Source organism: Patella vulgata, chromosome 4 (genome assembly GCF_932274485.2).
Source record: "Patella vulgata chromosome 4, xgPatVulg1.2, whole genome shotgun sequence".
In the NCBI taxonomy this organism is placed as follows: domain Eukaryota; kingdom Metazoa; phylum Mollusca; class Gastropoda; family Patellidae; genus Patella; species Patella vulgata.
In genome coordinates, this window is record NC_065882.2 from 65809670 (window position 1) to 65833420 (window position 23751).

The 23751-nt window shown below is 34.8% G+C and overlaps 1 protein-coding gene across 1 annotated transcript; it reads left to right on the forward strand.

Moving 5' to 3' along the window:
* Positions 1–8446: 8446 nt before the first annotated feature.
* Positions 8447–21304, forward strand: LOC126817483 (elongation of very long chain fatty acids protein 7). The gene is made up of 8 exons (XM_050544493.2): positions 8447–8607; positions 13057–13155; positions 14031–14218; positions 15260–15340; positions 15711–15767; positions 17024–17129; positions 17717–17853; positions 18426–21304. Exons 2-8 carry the CDS (start codon positions 13098–13100, stop codon positions 18639–18641), a joined length of 843 nt encoding a protein of 280 aa, XP_050400450.1. The 5' UTR covers positions 8447–8607; positions 13057–13097; the 3' UTR covers positions 18642–21304.
* Positions 21305–23751: the final 2447 nt, after the last annotated feature.

The following is a 23751-nucleotide window of genomic DNA, read 5'->3' on the forward strand; positions in this document are numbered from 1 at the left end:
ATGTTACTATTTTTGAGAAATTGTAGTTATTTTACACATCATCTACCTGTATTATTTTCCTATGAGTGTTTTGATGTCTTTTTATAGTTGTCTTCTATTAAATATTAGCTCATTTAAAGTGAGCATCATACTTTATATTTTAAACTCAAACACTGTGTGTAATTTAAATATCCTAAATTTAATCCGGCATCTGACTATGGTTCTGTAGGAAAGTTTGAATCTGGAGAATTTTTTTGAAGAAATGTTTAGTGGGTGCCGAAGTAAGTATTTTGAACTTGAGTGGACACTCACCACGTGGTAGGTTATTCCACAATGACGTCATCAAATATGGCCGCCGACATTATATCAATTTTATCCTACCCGCTCTAGTTTTCCGTCAATTTCTATGAAATAAAGGCCAGAATGAAGCTGTTTATTTGAAGAATATATTTTTGGTAATTTTATTTATTAATTTTCAAGAAAACACATACCACATTTTTAAGCGAAAACGTTTAAAATGTTCAAAAATATAAGAAAATTAACACATTTACAGTGCTACAACAATAAGAATACTTTAATAACACTCAAAAAAGAAGTTTTGTCTTTTTATATAAAGAACTATATGTGCATACGAATTAATGATGTCAAGCATAGTTACCTCAAGATGTGATGTCACAATACATAGTTACCACAAGATGTAGTATCTTCTGACTGTGAAGAAATACACCGAGCGGAATCTCTCACACGAATTCAAAATGAAATTAGCAAACATATACCTAGCGTCAATAAAACCTATATATATATATTTATATGTATCACGATAATAATTGTTACCTTTATAATAGAAGCATTTTAAGACATGTTATTACCGTAAACATACTAAAATATCGCAAACCGGGCACGCACAATTCAAACAGTATTCAAACCAGCTGTGGTGGCAAAATGTTTTTTATTTCACAGAATCAAGGGATGAATAAACTACTAGACTGCAAAATTTCATAAGCCGCCTATGTTGTATTGTATTCAGGACGCCTATTTCACACATAATATTATGTTATATTTAAGTGGACCTTCCATATAAACATCTATCTGCATAATAAGTTTATGAAAATATGCATGTAAACAACATTTAGATATTATCTACCACCTGTAGCACTTTCCACTCGAACTAACAATAAATTGTTTATTGGAATTTTCTATTAAACGGAGACGTTCTTGTCGCTGTTAAATACTCGATCAATATACCAATTGTTAATTTATAAGATAATTTAAGGCATACACCATTTAACACCATATCGTTCTGCATGAAATGACAATAAATTGCTTTTTGGATAAAACGGAAACATACTTTTCTTTCGTTATTGTAGCTGTAAAATAATATACGAATTATTATTTTATATAGCGTATTTCTACTGATGATTAAAGTAATCAAGTACTGCAGAAATTTGCAACACGTTTTAACTTCCCATTTTTCCCCTCCCTTTTTCAGGACTCCCAAAACTAGTTAATGTTCTTGCGTAATTCGGTGTCCCCTTTTAACCATGAATTTATGTCGTTTTTGATGAATTGCTAAGGTTGCCGCAAGTTAGATGTTCAGAAGCTAGAAAGACCAAGATATACTCTATAAAGCACAATTTACAGTCAATTTTTCTAAAGAAATTTTGCGCCTATTCGAAGGGACGTGGCTAAGTGGGTAAGACGCTAGCTCGCTATCCTGGAGGTCGGGTGTTCGATCCCTGCATTGGCTGAGAAAGTTCATCCAGATTTTCCGGCGTGGTTCTCCCTTGTCAGTGATGCAGGACGGAGGGGCTGACAAGGAAAGCTGTCTAGTTGTTCGGATGGGACGAAAAACCGAGGTCCCGTGTACACATTGGCGTGCACGTAAAAGATCCCTTGGCAGTTGGAATTCGATATAAGAGTAGGCCGTAGTGCCGCTGTCCGGGCAAAATTTCCCTCATAGCACACTGTATGGCGTATGCCCGTCTTCATTAGCCCAGGTTGGGAGCAGAACAGTAGGACGTTAAACCCCATTTCATTTCATTTCGAAGAGAACACCACCGCCCCCCCCCACCCCCATGGGATAACATTAGGACCGACATTAACCACAGGTTCATCATTTCTGCCTGTTTTTTGTCTACCTGTGATTACTATCGGTCTAGATAATACCACGGACGGACCGGGGGCCCAAGGTCCATGGGTTCCAATGGGATTCACTTCTCACGGGCGCAAAATTTCTTTTGAAAAACTGACTGAAAATGATGCTTTCTATGATATGTCGTGATGTTTTCAGCCTATGCACAAATTCTATGTCTGACAATCTTATCGGAAATTAATTTTTGAACCCCGTTGAACTCAGTAACTCTGACATCTTTATTTTTCAAGGGATATCCAAATGAACAAAAATCGCCATACTGGATTCTATTTCCATAGTTTTAAATTTTGCTCATCTGGGCTATTCATAATTAGTTTTGTGGATAGAAATTGAAGTCTGCACCCTTAAAACCCTTAGCCTATAGCATATATGGGTATTGAGTTTTCTTGAAAAATTAATAAAAGTTTAATAAATATATTTTCCACTTTAATTCACACAGCCAGCTTCACTCTGGCTTTTATTTCTTAGATATTGAAAGAAAACTATAGCAGGTAGGGTAAAATTGAAATAACGTCGGCGGCCATCTTTGATGACGTCATAGGGGAATAACTTACCACATGGTGAGTGTCCACCCAAGTCCAAAATACTGACTAAGCTACACAGTGCCGGACTGGTCATTGACCAAAGCCCACACAAGTACGCGCGAGCGTCCGAGGGGGATCAGGGAGGTCCCCCCCCCCCGCCCCAGGTTTGAAAATTGACAACCGCAAACCCAGTTTCCAAGCATTTCAGACCAAAGCAGAAGAAGGCAAATTTTTGATTTCCTGATACAATTAGATAACAGAATGACCTAAGAGCACTATCATTAGATGAATTTGAGAATTCTAGTACACTTCTTTTTTGTGTTGTTTGTCAGTCATTTTTTTCCTATATTTTCTTTCTCCTGTCCTGTGTCCTGCCCTGTCCTGTCCATCCTTCTTTCTTTTCTTTCCTCCCCCTCTCCCTTCTTTCTCTTTTCTTTTTTTCTTTTTTCTTTCTCTTTTTTCTTTTTCTTTATAGACTTAGGCCCACTTTTTTTTAATGAGCTTAGTCCGGCATTGAAGCTACATACTAAACATTTCTTCAAAGAAATTCTTCCTACTCAAACTTTGCTACAGAACCAAAGTCAGATCCAGAACTAATTATGTTAAACAAATTTATATCTATTTGCTATAGTTTCTAGAATATTTTATTACACTTAGTTGACGGACTTCTAGGTCACTTTGGTAAATTCCATTTTGGCGGCCATCTTTAAAAATGGCCGTCGTTATTTCATTGAAATTATTTCAGGGAAACCTTTATAACTCCTGAACAGATTGACCTATGGATATGGAATGTGGCTCACAATGTTCGCAAGGCAATGCTACATCTGCTGCTATATGATACTTGTTGTTGAGTGAATCATATATTTTCCAAATCAACAGATTATTCTGGAAAAAGCAACGTTTTGGCATTTTTTTTTCTCAAAAATTCAGAGTAATTATAGACAAATTATGCGTGGGGTCTTCTTAAGTTATTCATCTGGCATAAATAAATACGCCCATTGGTCCTCCTTGTACAGCTGCGGTGACCGCAAACTTAACGATATTTGGGGACGGGTTGTTTCTGTGTCAAAATTTGTCACTGAAGACAATTTTGAGATTATATCACTTCTGTGACGTCATTTTCGGTTGGGGCTCTGTCTGATTTCAAAAATGGCCGACAAAATTTAACGAAAAACGAATTTATAGTTAGGATGGGTGAGTATCACGCAAGGTAAGACTTGTGATATATCATATATAGGGTTTTCGTAGCCAATGAATTTAAAATTGATCTCTAAAAATGAACTATTTATTGATGAAACGGGAAGGTTTGTGCCGCACAGGAATTAGCTTATAAGGGACAAATACAATTTGTAGAACCAGATATTTAATGTTAGTGAACCCATTTTTTTAGGACACCTGTTTCACACAAAATCTTATTTTCTAGACGGACATTCAGTATAATAATCTATCTGCATACAAAATTTATGAAAATACACATTTAAACAGGACTCTCCCTTCAACTTAAAAATTCTTTACTGGAATACTCGACTAATATACCAGTTGTTAATTTGTAACATGTTTAACATCATATCTTTCTACGCGATTTAACAATACATTGTTCATTCGATAAAACAGAAACATGTTTTATACTTTTAAAATAAATACCAATTGTTTATATGATAAGTTAAAGTCTACCATGTAATACAGAAATTTGCAACACGTTTAAGCACCATATCTTTCTACACGACCTAACAATAAATTATTCAGTGGATAAAAAGGAAACAGTTTTTTTTTTTTATTTAATTGTAAAATAATATACGAATTTGAAACACGTTTAAACGTCATACCTTTCGTCTCCCTTTTCAAGGATGGACACTCAAAAGGAGTATGGTAGTTTTGGGGGTCCCTAAACTAGTTAATGTTCTTGCGTAGTCATGAATTTACGTCGTTTTTGATGAATTATTAAGATATGTGCATAAGCTAAAAACACCAGGATATACTCTAGAAAGCACCATTTACAGTCAGTTTTTTCAAAAAAAAGAATTCAGGCCTGGATGGAGAGAACCCTGTCGTTCACCTCACGGAGCAAAGATAAGCCCGTCCTATCATAGGTATCATATGTGTAATTTTATGTCAACTTCACAATTGTCAGTATACTTATAGCATTTACTTGACAATTATCACAATTTTCATCTGGCCTTAAAACATTTTGCTTGGATGTGTGTTCCTGGTGTTATAAGCTTTCCAAAAATGTATAGTTTGTTTAGTAGGGTTTAGCAGAACTCTGTTTTTAAGTAAGCTAAAACTTTTGGCTGCAGGCCTACTAGACTATACGACAAGAGTTGCCGGGCATATAGTCTTTAATATAAAAACGGACCACATTATCATTTCTGAACGAATAAGAGAACTTAAATTCTTAACAACTGGATATATCATAAATAATTCTCAATACGGCTAAAAATGGTGCAAAGGCATAGGCGATGAAATTAGAATGCCTCACTATTTTGGTGAAATGTCTTGTGATCTATGAGATGCAGTATAATTCACACAGCCAGCTTCACTCTGACTTTTATTTCATAGATATTGAAAGAAAACTATAGCAGGTAGGGTAAAATTGAAATAACGTCGGCGGCCATCTTTGATGACGTCATAGGGAATAACCTACCACATGGTGAGTGTCCACCCAAGTCCAAAATACTGACTAAGCTACACAAGTACGCGCGAGCGTCCGAGCGGGATCAGGGAGGTTTCTCCCCCCCCCCCCCCCCCAGGTTTGAAAATTGACAACCGCAAACCCAGTTTCCAAGCATTTCAGACCAAAACAGAAGAAGGCAAATTTTTGATTTCCTGATACAATTAGATAACAGAATGACCTAAGAGCACTATCATTAGATGAATTTGAGAATTCTAGTACACTTCTTTTTTGTGTTGTTTGTCAGTCATTTTTCTCCTATCTTTTCTTTCTCCTGTCCTGTGTCCTGCCCTGTCCTGTCCATCCTTCTTTCTTTTCTTTCCTCCGCCCCCTCTCTCCTTTCTTTCTCTTTTCTTTTTTCTTTCTCTTTTTTCTTTTTTCTTTATAGGCTTAGGCCCACTCTTTTCTTTTTTAATGAGCTTAGTCCGGCACTGAAGCTACATACTAAACATTTCTTCAAAGAAATTCTCCCTACTCAAGCGCCAAAATATAAAGGAATGGTGTATTTACCCTGTCTCAAAATTTCAGCTCGAAATATTGAGGCATTTGGACGTGAACGTCAAAACTGCTTATCCGGACACGTAGCCCTTTTAAGATTTTGGGTCAATTCTTTCGTTGGGTGACCTGATAATCGATTCCCGTTCCTTTAGAGGTTTATACAGTGAATGACCCAAGTGCTGTACTTGATAACGAAAGGTAAATTTCACCTACACATTATTCTTATAAAATAAAAGTCTGGTTTTATCCAGACACCACAGAATACAGCTTGGGGCACCGGTCCCCACTTCCAGATTAAGACTGACGGGTTTAAGTTGTTTGAAAACGTGCCAAATATATTGAGTTAGTTGCTCGGTCCTAAGGTAGAGGATTTTAAGGGATTTTAACACAAACGTATCCAGTTTTATTCTCCGAAATATTATCAAAACCTACGAGGATAACCGAAATTTCAAGTACATTATTAGATCCTATAATTATCTCTCTTGGTATTAATTATATCACAGTGGATACTCTGGAAGTTCCTATCGATATTTCGGATCACTTTGCTACTTTTATTCATCTTGATATTCATATCTATCATAATAAAAGTTTTCAAAGTAAAATATATTTATATAAACGAGCACATTTTCGCTAGTTGAATCATGATATATCTAATATTGGTTGGGACGATGTATGGGATGTAGATGATACTATAGATAAAATAACCGCCAAATTTACATCAAGTTTGGTAGTTGCAACTAAGTAATTTTTATTACATGAAATCGCTTAAATGGAAATCACATTTTGACTTGAGCTATTTGACGGACATTTTGAAAACAAAAACACAACGAATCTAAAATGAAAAATGTAATTTGGCAAAATGAAATGAAATGGGGTTTAACGTCCTACTGTTCTTCTCAGACTGAGCTAATGAAGACGGGCATACGCCAGTCATTGTTTTTTTAAGGCGAGTGATCGCTCTCGAGCACCTGAATGTCGACCGAGGGGAGTTTTTTTTTCCTTCCCTTAAAACTGAAAATCGCTCTCCTTTACATAGTCATTGGGGATTTATTATCATTTATGAAGCCAGGAATGACCCCATTACATGCAGTTATTGATCTTAGAACCATTTCCCATGCACATAACTAATCACTCTCCTTAATATCAGATCACTCTCCTTAATTTCTAAATCACTCTTCTTATCAAAACTGAGAGAGTTTTTTGAGGGGAGGGATTTTTTTCAATTCGTTGATTGAGGGGAGCTTTTTTTGGCTCTCATCTGAAATACAAACAACAACGACTGATAAGCCATAGCCTACAGTGTGCAATGGGGGAAATTTAGCCAGCGGGCAGCGGCACTATGGCCTATACCCTTAGGCTATTAAATCGAATTCCAACTGCCAAGGGATGCTTTACGTGTACGCCAATGTATGGATGGGACCTAGGTTTTTCGTGCCATCCGAACGACTAGACAGTTGTCCTTGTGAGGCCCTCCGTCCAGCACCACTGGCAAAGGGAAACCACGTCCAATGACCAATGCGTAATTTGGCAAAACATTATAGGCCTACATATCGATATCAAAAGACGCTTCCTACCTGAAGCATTGAAATTCCCGGTCTTTTGTGTTATACTATTTGTGTCGTCGCGTGTACTTCTGTCGCTTTAATATATTTCTCGGCTTTCTAATCCAATTGGGAGGGAGGGGTGTGGGGTGGATGGCTGAATGGTTAGCGTGCGCGCGCTGTATCATAAAGTCTGTCATTGAGTCGACTGGCGTGGTTTCGAATCCCCGGTTGTACGTGACAAGGAGTAGGGTCGCCTGTCCAACCTCATGGGTTTTCTCCGGGTCCTCCGGTTTCCTCCCACTGCTAAAGACCAGCTAGCTACGCGCAAGCGAATTATTGAAATGAAATTAAACCATATGTTAGTCCCGAAATGACCTAGTTTGTGTCGAGTGGACGTTAAACCCCATTTCTCTCTCTCTCTCTCTCCTAATCGAATTGTCCGAATTGTCGGTTGGCAAGTGCTATCGCCATTTCGCTGATACATTTGGACACAGCTCACCAAATAAAGTTATTTTTAGTCTTTCTCTCCCTTTCCCTTTTTCCCCCTTTTGCATGGCGATTTTTGTTGATCTTTTGGTGTAGAATCGAAGAAAAGGGTTTGAAAATACATTTTCTACCAGGTTTTGGTGAATATTCATGATTTTGAGGCGGAAGGATACAAGAGTTGAGAGGTTGGTTAGGTTGAAATGTAGGGTCCAAAATTGCATGTTTGCTTGTCTCTACTTCAAGCTTGTGTATCTCAAGTTTTTCATGGTGAACCCCATACGTGCTTTTGGGCAAGAGGTTGCCACATGTTGCTCCATCTGTGGTAGAAAGCGTTCTACCCAACGAAAATTTGGGAAAAAGTTAGAGCCGGTCTAAGAGACGAGAATTAACATTAAAGTCAATGGGCAAATGTTTAGTGATCTGTGGCCATTTGCAGAAAGCGACCTTCACCGATCATGTCAAGGTGCGGTTATGCTTCTTAATTCACGCCTACTTAATACGTTAGAATTTCTGCTCTGCTAGCTATTGGTAGCTCCTCCCCTTTTTGGTATTTCGCTAGATACGATATAGCATCAACCGAATTCCGCGCTTAACGCTCTATGGATAATCGAGTCTACGTACATATTTGTCGTTTTAGCGTGAAAAGCGGTGTGGTAGTTGCTGTCAACTCTTAACGGCGGTGGGCGCAGGCGGATTCTAAATAGCCCACGAAGAATTTCAGAATCCTAATTTACCAAACTATCACCACGACAGGTATATCTTTAGTGAATGTTGATATGCACTTTTCTTTTAACTGGGCGAGGCATGTGTTTCGAAAGAGCATGGAGAGCTTACTAATGCGGCAATTGCTCAATTATTATCTCATTTTTTCGCTGTCTTTGGACCGGTCGTTTTCAGAGTTGCATTTTACAACTATCTGTCAGAATTCACACCATCAAACTAGGGATGATCTATTAATCGCGGTTAAAATTTTTACAAATATTAGGGTGTGACAAGAGCTCATCATTATGATCTAGCCCACTTCGACACTTTTCGACGTACCGGTACATAATGGATAGTACAGTAGCCGGTGAGATATCACTCACTTCCTTTACTAATACTATACAGACCACAATTGTCGAAATAAGAGCACATTTTGATTGCCACTAACACAGACAAGCAGCATTGCCTATAATCCTATTACTGGATGAATAGCCAATGAATAGTGACAAGCCAAGGCAGGGTCATTTTCTGTTGGCATTTACTAGATCTATATGTGTTTGTTTGTACTAATATTTTCATACTTTGTTTTGGTAACCATTGACTGGGGGTAGTCTACCTATAGTATCATACAATACATGACATGTTATAGTAATAAGTATATGTAGGACAGGTCGTACTCAAAAGCTGTCAAGGTAAATTGGTTTTCCCTTAACAGATCATAATAAATCAAGCATATCTTGGTATTATCAGGCTAATAAATTAATAATTACTGCACTTGTGGAAGGAGAAAAAAGGTCTTGCTTTAGAAGTTACAAGTATAAGACGGTAATAACTAAAATACTCTAGAGTATTTTAACACAATTACTAAATGCCAATCAAATATTTTAATGTCACTGAATTCATTCAAGTCATTTTTAATTAAGACTTGGGGGGGGGGGTTGGATGGCCGAATGGTTAGCACGCGCGCGCTATATCGTACGGTCTGTCATTGAGTCAACTGGTGGGGTTTCTATTCCCCATTTGAATGTGGCAAGGAGTAGGGTTGCCTGTCCAACCTCGTGGGTTTTCTCTGGGTCCACCGGTTTCCTCCCACTGCTAAAGACCCCTACGCACAAGCAAATTATTGAAATAAAATTGAACCATGTGTTAGTCCCGAAATGACCTAGTTTGTGTCAAGTGGACGTTAAAACCAATTTCTCTCTCTCTCTAATTAAGACTTAATTCTTGTGTTAGCTTAGATACCAAGATTTAATATCTCTATGTGTCCTTGAACAAGTAAATTTATCAAATAATTAAATCAAATAACTGTAAGATTTGATATTTTCCTAAATACATGTAATACAAAATATGTGTACACGTAACTTATAATTCTATGCAACTTCTCTAGACAATCTAAATCAAAAGATTTTACAGTTATTTATTTTGGAATAGCTAAATCTGTCTATTGCCGGTCTTTTTTCAGGATTCGCAAGTGTTATATAAATAATTATTTAAGCATTTATTAACATGACAAGCTCATAATCAACTCTCTGGGCTCCGATTTTAAGTAGATAAGAACACTGTGACTGTTTAAGAGTTTTAACGATAAAATAGATAAACAATCTATGCTACATTTTGTCAAAACTTCAAACATGCACAGATTAAAGTAATCTGACTGAAATTTTCTATATTCATTTTTCTTTATTGATCTGTTATAACAAGAATGGTCAGTTCTTTATCTAATTCTTACATAATTCATCTTTAATATTCCTTATTGTTTTACCGCTGACATTGCTTAATGTTATATGATTTATATGATATAAATCATATAACATTAAACAATGAAATTATGGTTCATTAACAATGAATATATAACCTTATTATATAAGATATATTGTAAGGTTATATATTCATTGTTAATGATTCATAAGTTAATTCTGTTGCCCTAGACAATTAGCGATAACACATAAGTTTTTGTATTGATATATAAGCTTATCCTATGATAAGATAAACAAAAAGGTAACTAATTATTTATGTGTTATGTTTCGATTATATGTAGTCATGTAGATATAGGTGAAGCTGTTATTATATTGCATGTGGTCTCTGAATATTTGGAATATCCAATTCATATTATTACGATGTATCACTGCATTATTTGTGCTGAAAACTTGGTTGGCAATGAAGTTTAAGAACAGAATTCTCTAAAAAAAAAACATTGTAAGCTTTACAACTGATGGGATCCTTGTTATTCTTTCAAGTTGAAGGCTGTCATGATTAAATGTAAAAAGTCATTTGTTTATAATTAGGACAGGTTATTCAAGTACCACTATCATAATATTAGAACATTTAATTTAATAACATGTCAAAAACCTGAAGGCAGCCACAGTGACTCAGTGAGCAAGCACCTGACTCACTAACTGGAAGGTTCGATCCCGGTGTGGGCAGGGAAAGTACTTCAGGATTTTCCAGGCTGTTTTCAACCTGGTCAGTTGTGCCGGGTGGAGAAGGCCCGGCAAGGAACAATGAGGCTGACCTTAAAAATATCTTTGTTTCACCAAACCCGACCCACAATCGAGGAGAAGGGTCGGTAGGTCGGGGTTTTTTTTCAGATTTTTTTTTTTAAGAGCTAATTTGACAGCTTGATAGTTTTCCGGGTGCAAACATTCGTCTTCTTTTATTGGCAAACAAATCAATGACATCGGGATTTTTCTTGATGCACGACTCGCACACAAATTGCGACAAACTCACGTTTGAAACTCCCTCAACACGTTTTTAACGATCGTGTGGGTTGTGCCTTTATTTTTCTCGAAAACGGATATTGAAAATATCGTCATGTTTAAAACGACGCCCCACAGACATAGAGGCAGAATCATTTCGTGGGAATGGACGTGCTTTCGTCTGCAACCATTTTGTTGAGAAGCGACACCTATGACGCTTTCGTCTTGATCAACCAGTTTCAATAATGAATCAAACCATAGCCATAGTAAAGGGAAATAACTCTCGTGATATATTTCAGGTTGACACACAAAATAAAATAAAAAGATCGCGGAAAAGTGCAATAAAATAATTTAAGTCGGGGGTGGTTTTAGTTAGTCGGTCGCGTTAGGCGAAAAAAAGATATTTTTAAGGTCAGCCTGATTAGTCATTCGGATTGTACACATACCTGATTTTTGAACTGGGGGACAACATATTGAAAAATCTGGTAGTTCTGCCACCAGTGACACGCACTTCGGGTCATTCATTAGCCACCAGGTATGTCAGCGACAACTTCACAGATAACAAATATAATTAGCAATCGACAATTGGATTGGGTTGGCTGCCATAACACTTCTTCATTCTTTAAAGTTATTGCTTTAGCAGTTTTTGTTTGGTATAATGCACAAAGTCTGTACGCTTATTTTGAGCCTATCTTTTGTGGGGGGGTTGGGTGGCCGAATGGTTAATGCGTGCACGTTGAATCAGAAGGTCTGTCATTGAATCAAGTGGCATGGTTTCGATTCCCTGCATGTACTTGACAAGGAGTAGGGCCGTCTGTTCAACCATGTGGGTTTTCTGCAGTTTCCTCCCACTGTTAAAGACCCCTACGCACAAGAGAATTATTGAAATAAAATTGAAACACTGACCTAGTTTGAGGGGACGTTGAACCCCTTTCTCTCACCGTCATTTGTTAGAAAATAGAAACAGTTGAACCATCTCCTTTTTATAAAGGAGCCTTTAAGTTTTAAAGATTGAAGATAAAACAGCCATGTATAAAATTTAAAATGTCATACATGTAGGTGAAGTGTGGACAAGTTTGGGTTATTGGGTAGCATTTTTTTGTACTATGAACATTCAGTAAATAAGAATGTGGTTTGTAATGTTAATCTGATTAAAGACTGATATACTCACAGTACATTCAAATTGATTATTTAGGCAGTTTAAAAAAAATTTCTGTTTCTCACTTGAAATGGGTTGCATGACCCATTTCTTTTATTAAAAGATAAAAACAGTTATAAATTACTGCGCATAGGTATTTTCCCCAAATGAATCCGAAAATGTTCACGGCTAAATTATACTAGATAATCAAACATTCGGGATGTAGTACCTTGAAATGTGATGTTTACCAGTATATTACCAGCATATTTTTGTTGTATGGCCTTATGTATAGCCTTTAGGGTAATTGAAAATCGAATAAGAATAATTATCTTGATTGCCTGTGAACCATGGTGGCAAGAAATTGTGATTTAAAAATTTAATTAATCTACCTGTAATTATGATTAGTATTTTGATTAAAATGGTAATACATGCAGACAGTCTGTTATTAATTAGTACACAATCATTAGTATGGCTAATGCTATACTATAAAATGATCACAAAAGCAGTAAACCCTTGAACTGGGTACATGTAGGTGATTGACAACCAAATTATTGGCACCGGCTGAGTTACTGGTAAAGACAGAGAACCTGTGATTTTATACATGTATAATTCAGATGGTTTTTTTTTTTGAATTTTGTGATTTATACTATAATTGTATATTTTTAGGGTAAAGTAGTAAGTAACATACCTTAAGTCAACATAGAAAAATGGCCAATATATTTACTAATGCTGTTAAGATGTATGATGAGCTGATGACCAAAGCAGGTAACAATCAATTAATATTGTAAAGTGGTATATTTATAGAAGCTATGCTGTGTCACAGTGCTTGGGAGAAAAATTTCCCCTTCTTTTTATAACTTGAGTGGACATTGAAATGCATGTAACAGTGTTCTGTAGTGCGACTCTCCCTTCAAAATTTGCCTATGTTTAATTGTATGTTTGGTGCAGAATAATAAATGTAAACCACTGTTTCATTCAGTTGCCACAATATTCTTGAAACAGCTATTTTTATTGACTTATATTCCTTGCATTTTGGATATAATCAATTAAATAAGTGTTAGCATCATTCTAGAATGTATCCCATCAACACCTTCTTAGTCTTCTGTGTTGTGCCATAGCTGAGAGGTAGATAAGGGAACCGCCGACTGCACGACAAGCATGTGCCATTTTGAGAAGAAACTCAAGTGGCATTTAAACTATATCAGGTTTCCCCTTGGAAGTAGTGCAGGACAGAGGGCCTGCCAACCAACTGCTGCCTGTCTAGTTGTTTGGATAGGACAGAAAACTGAGATCCAATGTACATAATGCATGCACGAAAAGGAACCCTTGACTGTTGGCATTAGGTGAAGAGTGGGTGAAAATGACACTGTCCAGAAAAAATCATTTCAAATCAGTCCCATTGAATACAAGAACAAGGTTAGACCATGCTACATTGAGGAGGTATTCACATAACTCCCTGCTCCTAAAACTGTTTCTTCACATTAATGTAAATGATGTTCTTGAGATTCAAGATGTGCAGCATATTTTTGATACTGTTTAAAAAAAACACTGCATATCTATATATTAAATTTCTCACAACTTCATTGGTATTCATTATGAATTTAACCTGAAGTGGTAAACATTCTGATTCTTATTTTCAGACTCTAGAGTTGACGGCTGGGTATTAATGTCATCACCATGGCCAAGCATTTTAATTTGTGTTGCCTACTTTATTTTTGTACGATTGGGTCCAACTTTTATGGCAAATAGAAAACCTATGGATCTAAAGAATCTGTTACTTGTTTACAATTTTTCTATGGTTATATTATCAGGGTATATCTTTGTTGAGGTATGTTGTTTTTACAAATCCTAAAATTATTATAGAATCGTCCAACAGAACATTTTGTCCAAATAAGACCCTGAGACTGTAATGATTAAACTAATCTATAAGTACTACAAATAGTATACTGCTAGTATATTAAGGGGCCATTCTTCTAAAAATAATCCATACAGTAGTAATCTCCAATCAACAAGTGGGGTTGGATGGCCATTGTATCATAAGGTCTGTCATTCCCCGCTTGTATGTGACACGGAGTAAGATCGCCTGTCCATCCTTGTTAGTTTTCTCTGGGTCCTCTGGTTCCCTCCCATTGCTAAAGGCCACTACGCGCATGCGAATTATTGAAATAAAATTGAATCATATGTTATTCTCAAAATGACCTAGTTTGTGTCGAGTGGATGTTTAACCCCATTTTTCTCTCTCCCAATTCACAAACTTGACAAGAAAGGCTGTATGCAAGGTATAAAGATTTAATCCATGACACATTGATTGAGGGTGGTAAATGAACCAGTTGTTAAAGGGTGGTAGTTGATAATGATATATGATGAATGAACCAATTGATAAAGGGTGGTAAATCCTTTGACTTTGTATACAGTTTGGTCAAACTTGTTTCTAGGGATTACGGAATTTGTCCATATAAATGTAGTGTCAGTTTTCTGGAACATTTTAAGCTGTTCACATTACAAGTCGAGAAAACAGATTAGGAAAGGTTACTTGACGATCAGAATAAAGTCTTTGATTATAACTATATCAATATCTGATATTGTCAGATAACTGTTCAGTCCATGAATATAATTTGAAACAGTATCACTTTTTAAAATTTGATTTTTTCTTTTGCTTACTGTTGCTCAGATTTGCCTATTGGTATTTTCATGATAACCCAGTAGATTCAATGTTTTTTTTATAAATTAGTTTTTAGATTCATTTTCATGTTAATAATTGTTGTTCAGAATGCATCTGTTGAATTATACCTGAAATACCCAAGTTTTTGCCCCATTTTTTTTTTGACAACCTGCCCATGTGAATGTGATAGTAATATATATATTTCAGTTTTTATTATCTGGTTGGGGTACTGGTTATAGTTATGGATGTCAACCGGTGGATTATTCAAATACACCAAAAGCCATGAGGGTAAGTAACAGTTCTTTGATAATCTTGAAAACAAAATGGTCTTCACTTCAAATAATACTGGGTATTTTCAAACCATGGTGTCAGGGGGGATAACTGTGTCATTAGCTCCTTTTGAATTATTTTATGTTAGAACTTCTTGAACAGTGATAATTAAACTTCAACCAATCAATCAGTGGTAATTTTTTAACAATGAATTCAAGTATAAATCAGTTATAATTTTTCATGGTAAACAAGGAAATTACATTATATATTTATAATAAGTTGAACAGGATAAACAACATTGCCATTCCGCATTAAAAATGTTTTCTACTTTTTAGACCCAAGCTTAATTTGCCGCTGTAGGTTTTAATAATGTCATATTTCATTTCAGATGGTAAGAGTTTGTTGGCTCTTTTACTTTTCAAAATTTATTGAATTATTAGATACAGTAAGTAAATTTTTTATGTGAATTCATCATAGAGCCATATTATGGAGCTAACTTTGCCTTTGTTTAAATTTTTTGGGCTTCAAACGTTATATAAATTAATATTTAGAAATTTATTCACATGACCAGCTTATCAACTTTCTAGATGGCTTAGATATTGATTGGATTAAACAATGCCTGTCATGTCTGTGTTAAACTTCAATATGGGTGACCTAGGGGTGATGATTTTCCGTGATCGCGGAAAAAATGCGAAATCGCGGAATTGTCCACTCAAAACGGATTTTGAAATCGCACACGGAAAAAGACTGAAAAGCCGATATTTGCTGATACTAAACACAAAGTCAAAACAATTTTGCAGTTATCCAAGTATTTCATCTTTTTATTCATAAAAAATCGGAAATATTGAACGATATCGCATGGTTTTGTTACTGTCTATTTTAGTATTTAACTACTTTCATTTCATCATTTAGGAATCATAATTTTACTCGAAACGAAAACCTGTCTTTCATGTATCCCTGTATACAATTACTCTGTAGTTGAACTTGAATTAAACATTGTAATGTATATATATATGTCTTAAAAAAACCTTGTCACTTCATGAAAGTAAAAATCATTTCATTTACTTCTTATTTTACTGCCGGGCTCGTGACTCGTATTTATCCGCATTAACCACGTGACATCACAAATATGCCGTAGCCTTGTGAATCCAGCCCTTATTCTCGATGAAACGGTAGTAACTACGAAGATGTCTGGATAAATCGCGACTACAACTAGCAGCTGAGAAAAATGGCTTCGTCTGCTAAAAAGATGAAACGAGCTCACAAGATGTAATTTTCTGTTATTTAATTCGGGAAACAGGTTTAAAGAATAACTAGTCATTGAACATTACAAGTCATTCACAATTCAACATTTGTTATCATTGGTTTAAAATGATCCGTTTTGTAATAAAAGGCATTTTAAGATGTTTTATTCATGTATTCTTAAAATAACATTTTATCTTGAAGAAACGGAATATGGTCAGCTCTGAAACGGAAAATAACGGAATTAGAAATACTTAAAACCGAATTTGCTATTTTCTGAAACGGAAAATCATCATCCCTAGTGACCAATCCAAAATCACCTGTTTTTGAAGGGCATGTATAGTCTGTAGAATGATATGGAAATATTACAGATTGCACTTAATAAGTGATATTTTACCAGTTAAGTTACACTGTAAATGATTGTGTAAAGGCACTAAATGTAAACTTTTTTTCTTTCAGGTTTTCTTTTTATTAAGAAAGAAGTTTAACCAGGTGTCGTTTCTACATGTATTTCATCATGGTGTTATGCCGTTCTCCTGGTGGTTTGGGGTTAAATTTGCTGCAGGTATAATCATTTGGGCGATAATTAGTCCTTTTTGAAATAAACCTGTCACAATTGGGTCAACTTCCGACAGTACGGTCATTTAGCTTCCATTGCCACAGGGGGGTGGGGTGGGGGTGGATGGCGAATGATTAGCGCATGCACGCTGTATCATAAGGTCTGTCATTGAGTCAACTGACGCGGTTTCCATTCCCCTGTTGTACGTGACAAGGAGTAGGGTTGCCTGTTCAACCTCGTGGGTTTTCTCTGGGTCCACTGGTTTCTTCCCACTGCTCAAGTCCCCTACGCGCAAGTAAAATATTGAATTAAAGTTAAACCATGTTAGTCCCAAAAATGGTCTAGTTTGTGTCGAGTGGACGTTTGATCACTGTTCAGGGAATAAATTGTCTCTTAAACTTTTAGTATGTAAGGTTAACAACTGTTGAAAGACTAAACCAGCTGTGATAAAGTGTTCAGAATCTATTGCTTAATTTAAACTTAAGACACAGGTTTCAGCAATTTTGTCAGCACTGTTCTCACTGAACACAATCAAATGCCGAAAAGATTATACCTGTAGTTGAGACTATTAAATTTATAAACTCTGTTTACAGGTGGATTTGGAACTTTTCATGCCTTGTTAAACAGCTTTATCCATTTCTTGATGTATACCTATTATGGTGTAGCAGCACTAGGACCAGAATTCCAGAAATATCTATGGTGGAAAAAATACATGACAAAGCTACAGATTGTGAGTTTTATTTCAGTATGGCTTAATACACTGTTTGCTTGGGCAGAGTAATGTGCAGTTTCAATTGATTTTTAGAGAAGAAAAAAAATCCGAAGCTCTCACAGTGAAAATTTGAACAGAAATATAAATTGGCAAAACATTCAAGATTTATATTTACTTCCTTATAAAATGAAATGGGATTTAACAACCTACTGTTCTGCTCCGACTGGGCTAATGAAGACTCGCGTAAGGCATACAGTATGCTATGAAGAAAATTTTGCCCGGGCAGCAGCACTATGGTCTATTCTTATATTGAATTCCAACTGCCAAGGGATCTTTTATGTGCACACCAGCATCTTACCCACTTAGCCACCGCTGCTCCTTCTTCCTTATAACCTGATGAACAATATTAAACGCCATTTGAAAACTTCTTTTAAGGAGTCTTGACATGTATACTGCGATATGTGAATTTGAAATAGATTCTTAAATAAAAATAACCTTGACTTTGTAGTTAGACGAATGTGAAAATAGTGACTTGATTATAAATTATATAAATGATATAGTATTTAAAATTGTTATTTTCATAATTTCAGACCCAGTTTATATGTGTAGCACTTCATGCATCACAACTTCTGTTTATTGATTGTAACTATTCTATGATATTTGTGTATTGGATTGGAGCATATGCAGTTATATTTCTTGTCCTGTTTGCTGACTTCTACATTAAAGCTTACAAGAAACCTCAGCATTTAAAGGACCATAATGCCAATGGTGTTGTCAAGAACGGTGTTAAATCAAAAAGTAGTTGAAAACAATAGAATTATAGATCATCACAAAATATACTAATGCATATTATTGATACTTTGAAAATTATTTAATATCATATATTAATATTATTTGTTTTTTTACAAATCTGTAATTGATATCAGATTGTTTTATTTTTTAAGTAACTTCTTAAAATAACCCCGGTTCTTTACATATTTTTTGTAACTAATCGTTTTGACATTCTGAGAATCTCTTATAGAAGATGATTTAATGTTACCGGTAGTGACAAGCTCAATTAACTCCCTTTAATTTAATCCACATATTGCTCCATCTTGTAACATTATTATTCAGTGGTGATTATTAATGAAGATTAAACATGGGTCAATTTGGTTAAGTAATTAGTGACTAACAAAGTAATTAGCGACCTTAAGTTACCTTTTTAAGTAATGTTTTAAAATAAATAAAAAAGAATTAAGATATATACTTTTAACATTAATGTTAAAACCATATAGACTAATAAGGTTGCCCACAAATTTTTATTTTTTGCCCTTTTTGAATATGTAATATTTCTTAATTTCTAATATTGCAGGTTTTCTGTTCAATTTAGATATAAATGTTTACAAATAATCAGCTGGTCTTCTCCGATGTTTCCTCAATATTTATGATTTATATATTTTGTTAAATTGTAATTGTTTGCGTAAAAATATGTCTTCCATAATTCATAGTATGTAACTAGTTGTTTTATACATATCCATAGTGGTTGGTATTGGTACAATATTGTACATTAATCAGATATAAATTATGGGTGATGGTTTTCCATTTAGAATTAATAGTGAACTCTGTTCTTCAATAATGATATGGTGTATTTACATGTCTTAGTTGATAGTTCCAACCACAAATGCATGCTCAAGAACAAACACTATATACCCTTTACAGTGTTAAAGCAATCAACATATTTTGGACTTTTTAATATTATTCACCATATCTTGATGTCCGATTGAGCATATCCCTGGTAGGACGTTTGGAAAATCGTGTAGGACATGTACGGAATATGTAGTATCCCTGCTTTACACTATTTACACACTTGTAACCTGATCACTTTTATTCTAATCTAAATAAATGAGTTTTCAAATTTCTTTCAATAGACTTCATACAGCATGAAAAAGTTTTATCACTATGTGGTAAGGCTTTCAATAAAAGCTGCGTTTTGGCACATTTTGACCAACACTAATTGTGAGAGTGAAGGTTTCACGATTGTGTCCAGATGTATGAAAACTCAGATAGGTGGAGCGGACTGGATCCATGTAAACTGCATTAATTACATGACACAAGATTTTAGTTTTACAAATAGATTCATAAACGTAACATAAATATGTTTATCTCCAGTAAAGATACATAAACAGTGACGTAGTACTGATAACGGGTATGTACCAATAACATAGCTCAACATTAAAAATATTAACATAAAGACATAATGGAGCATTTATGTTATGAGTCATTTAATTTACCTCAAACATTCCATTTATTTATCAAATTTGCCCTTTCATCAGAACATCCACCCCCAGTTTCTTGTACCATTATCCTTTTTTCAAGTCAATCTGTTTATTACAGGAATATAATTGATTTTTGAATACTATACAATATTCCCGAACAGCATGTTAAATTAGAAACTCGGTAAAATATCACTTTAATTACATGTTGATCGTGTTATGATCTAAATTTTGATTTTTGCATGCCATGGATGGTATGTGTATGTATTTGGCCTTAAATTTGCTTTATACTAATGTATTTCTTATGAAATTCTGGTTATGGTGTTTTAGGTACCAATTCTGGGAAGACCACCACCCCTAATAAATATCATTTTAGCATATTATTTAAGTATTACATATCCATTTTCAAATTATGCTTATTAGAATTCTTTGTATTTTTATACTTTTTCTGTTTCATGATATTCCCTCCAATTTATATGATGATTATAATTAAGCCGAACATTGGGAAAGCGCTGTAACATAAAGCATGCTTTGATTTATTAAATAAAAATTTATTAAAGTATTAATATTGTGCATAATAATTATTTCGAAATCTAAATGTACCAGACTTAATATTTTTGAATTTGTAAAGTCTTGCGTTGGTATTTATTTATTATGTGAATGATTAGTCTTTTATTTCTTTGAGACTTGATGAACCAAAGAATTTCTGTTTGACTCTATTTTGTATTGAACAGGAATTCTGAGGTGTGATTGTATTGAACCCATGTCAATTAAATATTCATGAAATTACTATAATCATCATTCATATAAATATTCTACAGATCACTAAGTCTTGTTGGGCATTGAGGTATAATTTAATATTATGGAAATCTTTTTCAGTGTATAATGTGTAGGTTAATTAGTGTTGGTTTTATGATTACTATTTTCAGCCCTTCAATTTATCTGAATTGTAGATAATCTTGTCTCGTTTTGATGCCAGAATGAACAAAAATTTTACTTGTGAAATCTTCAAACATTAGCTTGCTTTAGCTTACTGCTTGAAGCAGATCTTCAATAAAATAATCTGTGCACCAGTAAATAAAAAAAAAAGCTTGTGTGAGGTGACTTTATGTTGGTTAAATATATTTTATAAATTATTGTAGTTTTCACTCTATCTACCACTAGGTTGTTTTTGCTTTTGCCTGCTTTCGCAAATAAAATATTTTCATATTTATTGATACAGGTTTCTTAATTCTTTATTAAAAATGCATTATAAAAGATTTAGATTAAGAGCTGGCTGGTCTTGGTATGATAGATAATGAATATATTGTAAATTTCATTCAAATTACTTTATTCTGGGCGAAGTTATGACTGAAGAAGATGTAGTGCAGATTGTTCATTGTTGTAACAAGGGGGGTGACTGGTTGTACGTGACAAGAATTAGGTCAGGATTTTTCATGCAGTTCCCCCCTTGCCAGTGGTGCAAAGAAAGTAAAAGAACCTGTGACCGTGTCCGGGTAAAATTTCCCTAAAAGCACGCTGTATTGCTTAAACCCAATCTGATTAAAACACAGATCCATTTCGTTTCGTTTTTTATAGTTCAAATTTTCGTTTTACTTGTTTGTACTACACTAGGATCTGGAAGAGTTGTGATATAACTGGTGTTCTGGATGATGTGAAGGAATAGCTAATATTATGGCGAGTTTTGGGCGTGAGGTGCACGGAACTGTGGGTAACCCACTAGAAACATCAACGCTGATTGGTTAATCGATTGCCATGATGTAATTGGGTCAAAAGCCGCTTGTACGAACTCTTTGATGTGACTTGCAACTACAACCGGCCAGATCTTGATGCAGTAGAGGCCATCAAAAGTATAAACAAATGAAACGAAATATAGATCTGTATTTTAATCAGATGGACTGAAACTGCCGGACAAAATGGTGGCTCCTCGAACGTAAATAGTGTAAAAGTTTGTCATATCAAGGTTGTGGACCCTCTTAGAGGTCACAATTTTGATTTGGTTTTGAGGAAACTTTATACGCAGATAGTCTAAAAGTATGTAATACCAAGGTTGATGAAACTTGATAATCACGCATATCGGAACTTAACTTCTTAGATTATGGTCCCTGATTCTATAAAATATCATGTTTTTAGGAATTCTGCTTATGGACCCTCTAAAAGTTACAATTTGTATTCAATTTTAAAAAAACATTATTATCACCATTATACCTCAGTGACTGAAGGTAGAGTTCAAATTTCGTAAAAAATCTGACCAAAAATGCCTCACAAAATGACCACTCCTTTTACACAAATAGTTCAAAAGTATGTAATACCAAGGTTGTGGACCCTCTAGAAGTTAATTTTTATTTGATCTTGATGAAACTTCAAATGTGTGTTTATAACCCAAAGATCTTGGTTCCTTTCGATATTCATGCATATTTCCATACATACACTGTATTAATAACAATGTATGTTTACAAGCATTATCTGATGGTTAACCACTGCTACATTAAAGCCATACAAAAAAAAAAAAAAAAAATATTCTGGTTCTCAGACAATCCTGAACAAAAATCTGATGCAGGGTTTTTTTTTGTTTTTATAACTACTGCGGTACTGGGCTTATTGACTTCTCATAAACATCACATTTCAAGGCACTACATTTATCTTGTAGCAAAGCATGTTTATCCAGTACTTCTTCTACCTTAGTGTTGGTATGTTTATCCAGTATCATTTATGATTGTAACATTTATCAGGGTTGCATATATACTTGATAAATGATTCTATGTCATATTTCTGGATTGTTCAATTTTATTTTTATAGACCTACTTCCTGTAACTAGGTTAAAACCTTTACCTGCGGTAATTGATGTGACCGTTTTTATAAAACGGGTGATGTATACAAACATTATCTGCTGGTTAAATACTGCTACATTAACTATGGTGTAAAATGGTATTTCATCTATAAAAACCTGGTGCATTTTATTATGGTTCAATACAGTCGTAACAAAAAAAACTTGGAATTTCTCTGCTACAGTATCTGGGAAGGAAATGAATAATTTATATCTGTAAACAGAACACGTATTTAATACAGATCAGCAATTTTGTTAATGCTGAGCATTAATCATAACCATTCTAATCAAGATCTGGTCTTGTACTTACTTGTGTGCACGTGACTAAAACTCTTAAATAAAACTAAAACATTAAAGGATTCAGACTTTTCAAAGGCAAAGAGCTAAAAATTGCATCAAGATTTTAATTCTTATCCAATGAAAAATCGGAATGCTTAAAATATTTGAGCTTAAGTTTTTGTGAATATGGCTCCAGGTCTCAGAATGCCATAAATTGAAACGATTGTCATTTGACCGATTTAGAATAAAATATAACGCAAGTTGATTCTCTAAATGGAACATTTGTCCATGGTTCAATTATTTCAAAAATTTACATGTGATGAATTGAAAATTTCACAACATTCAGTATCCCCTACAAACCATCGATAAGACATGATGGGTTAGATCTTTTTGCTGACGATATATTCAAAACCACCATAAACCAAAACAAACAAATGAAATGAAATTGGGTTTAGCGTCCTACTGTTCTGCTCCGAACTAGGCTAATGAAGAAGGGCATACACCATACACTGTGCTATGGGTGAAATTTTGCCAGGACAGCAGCACTACAGCCTACTC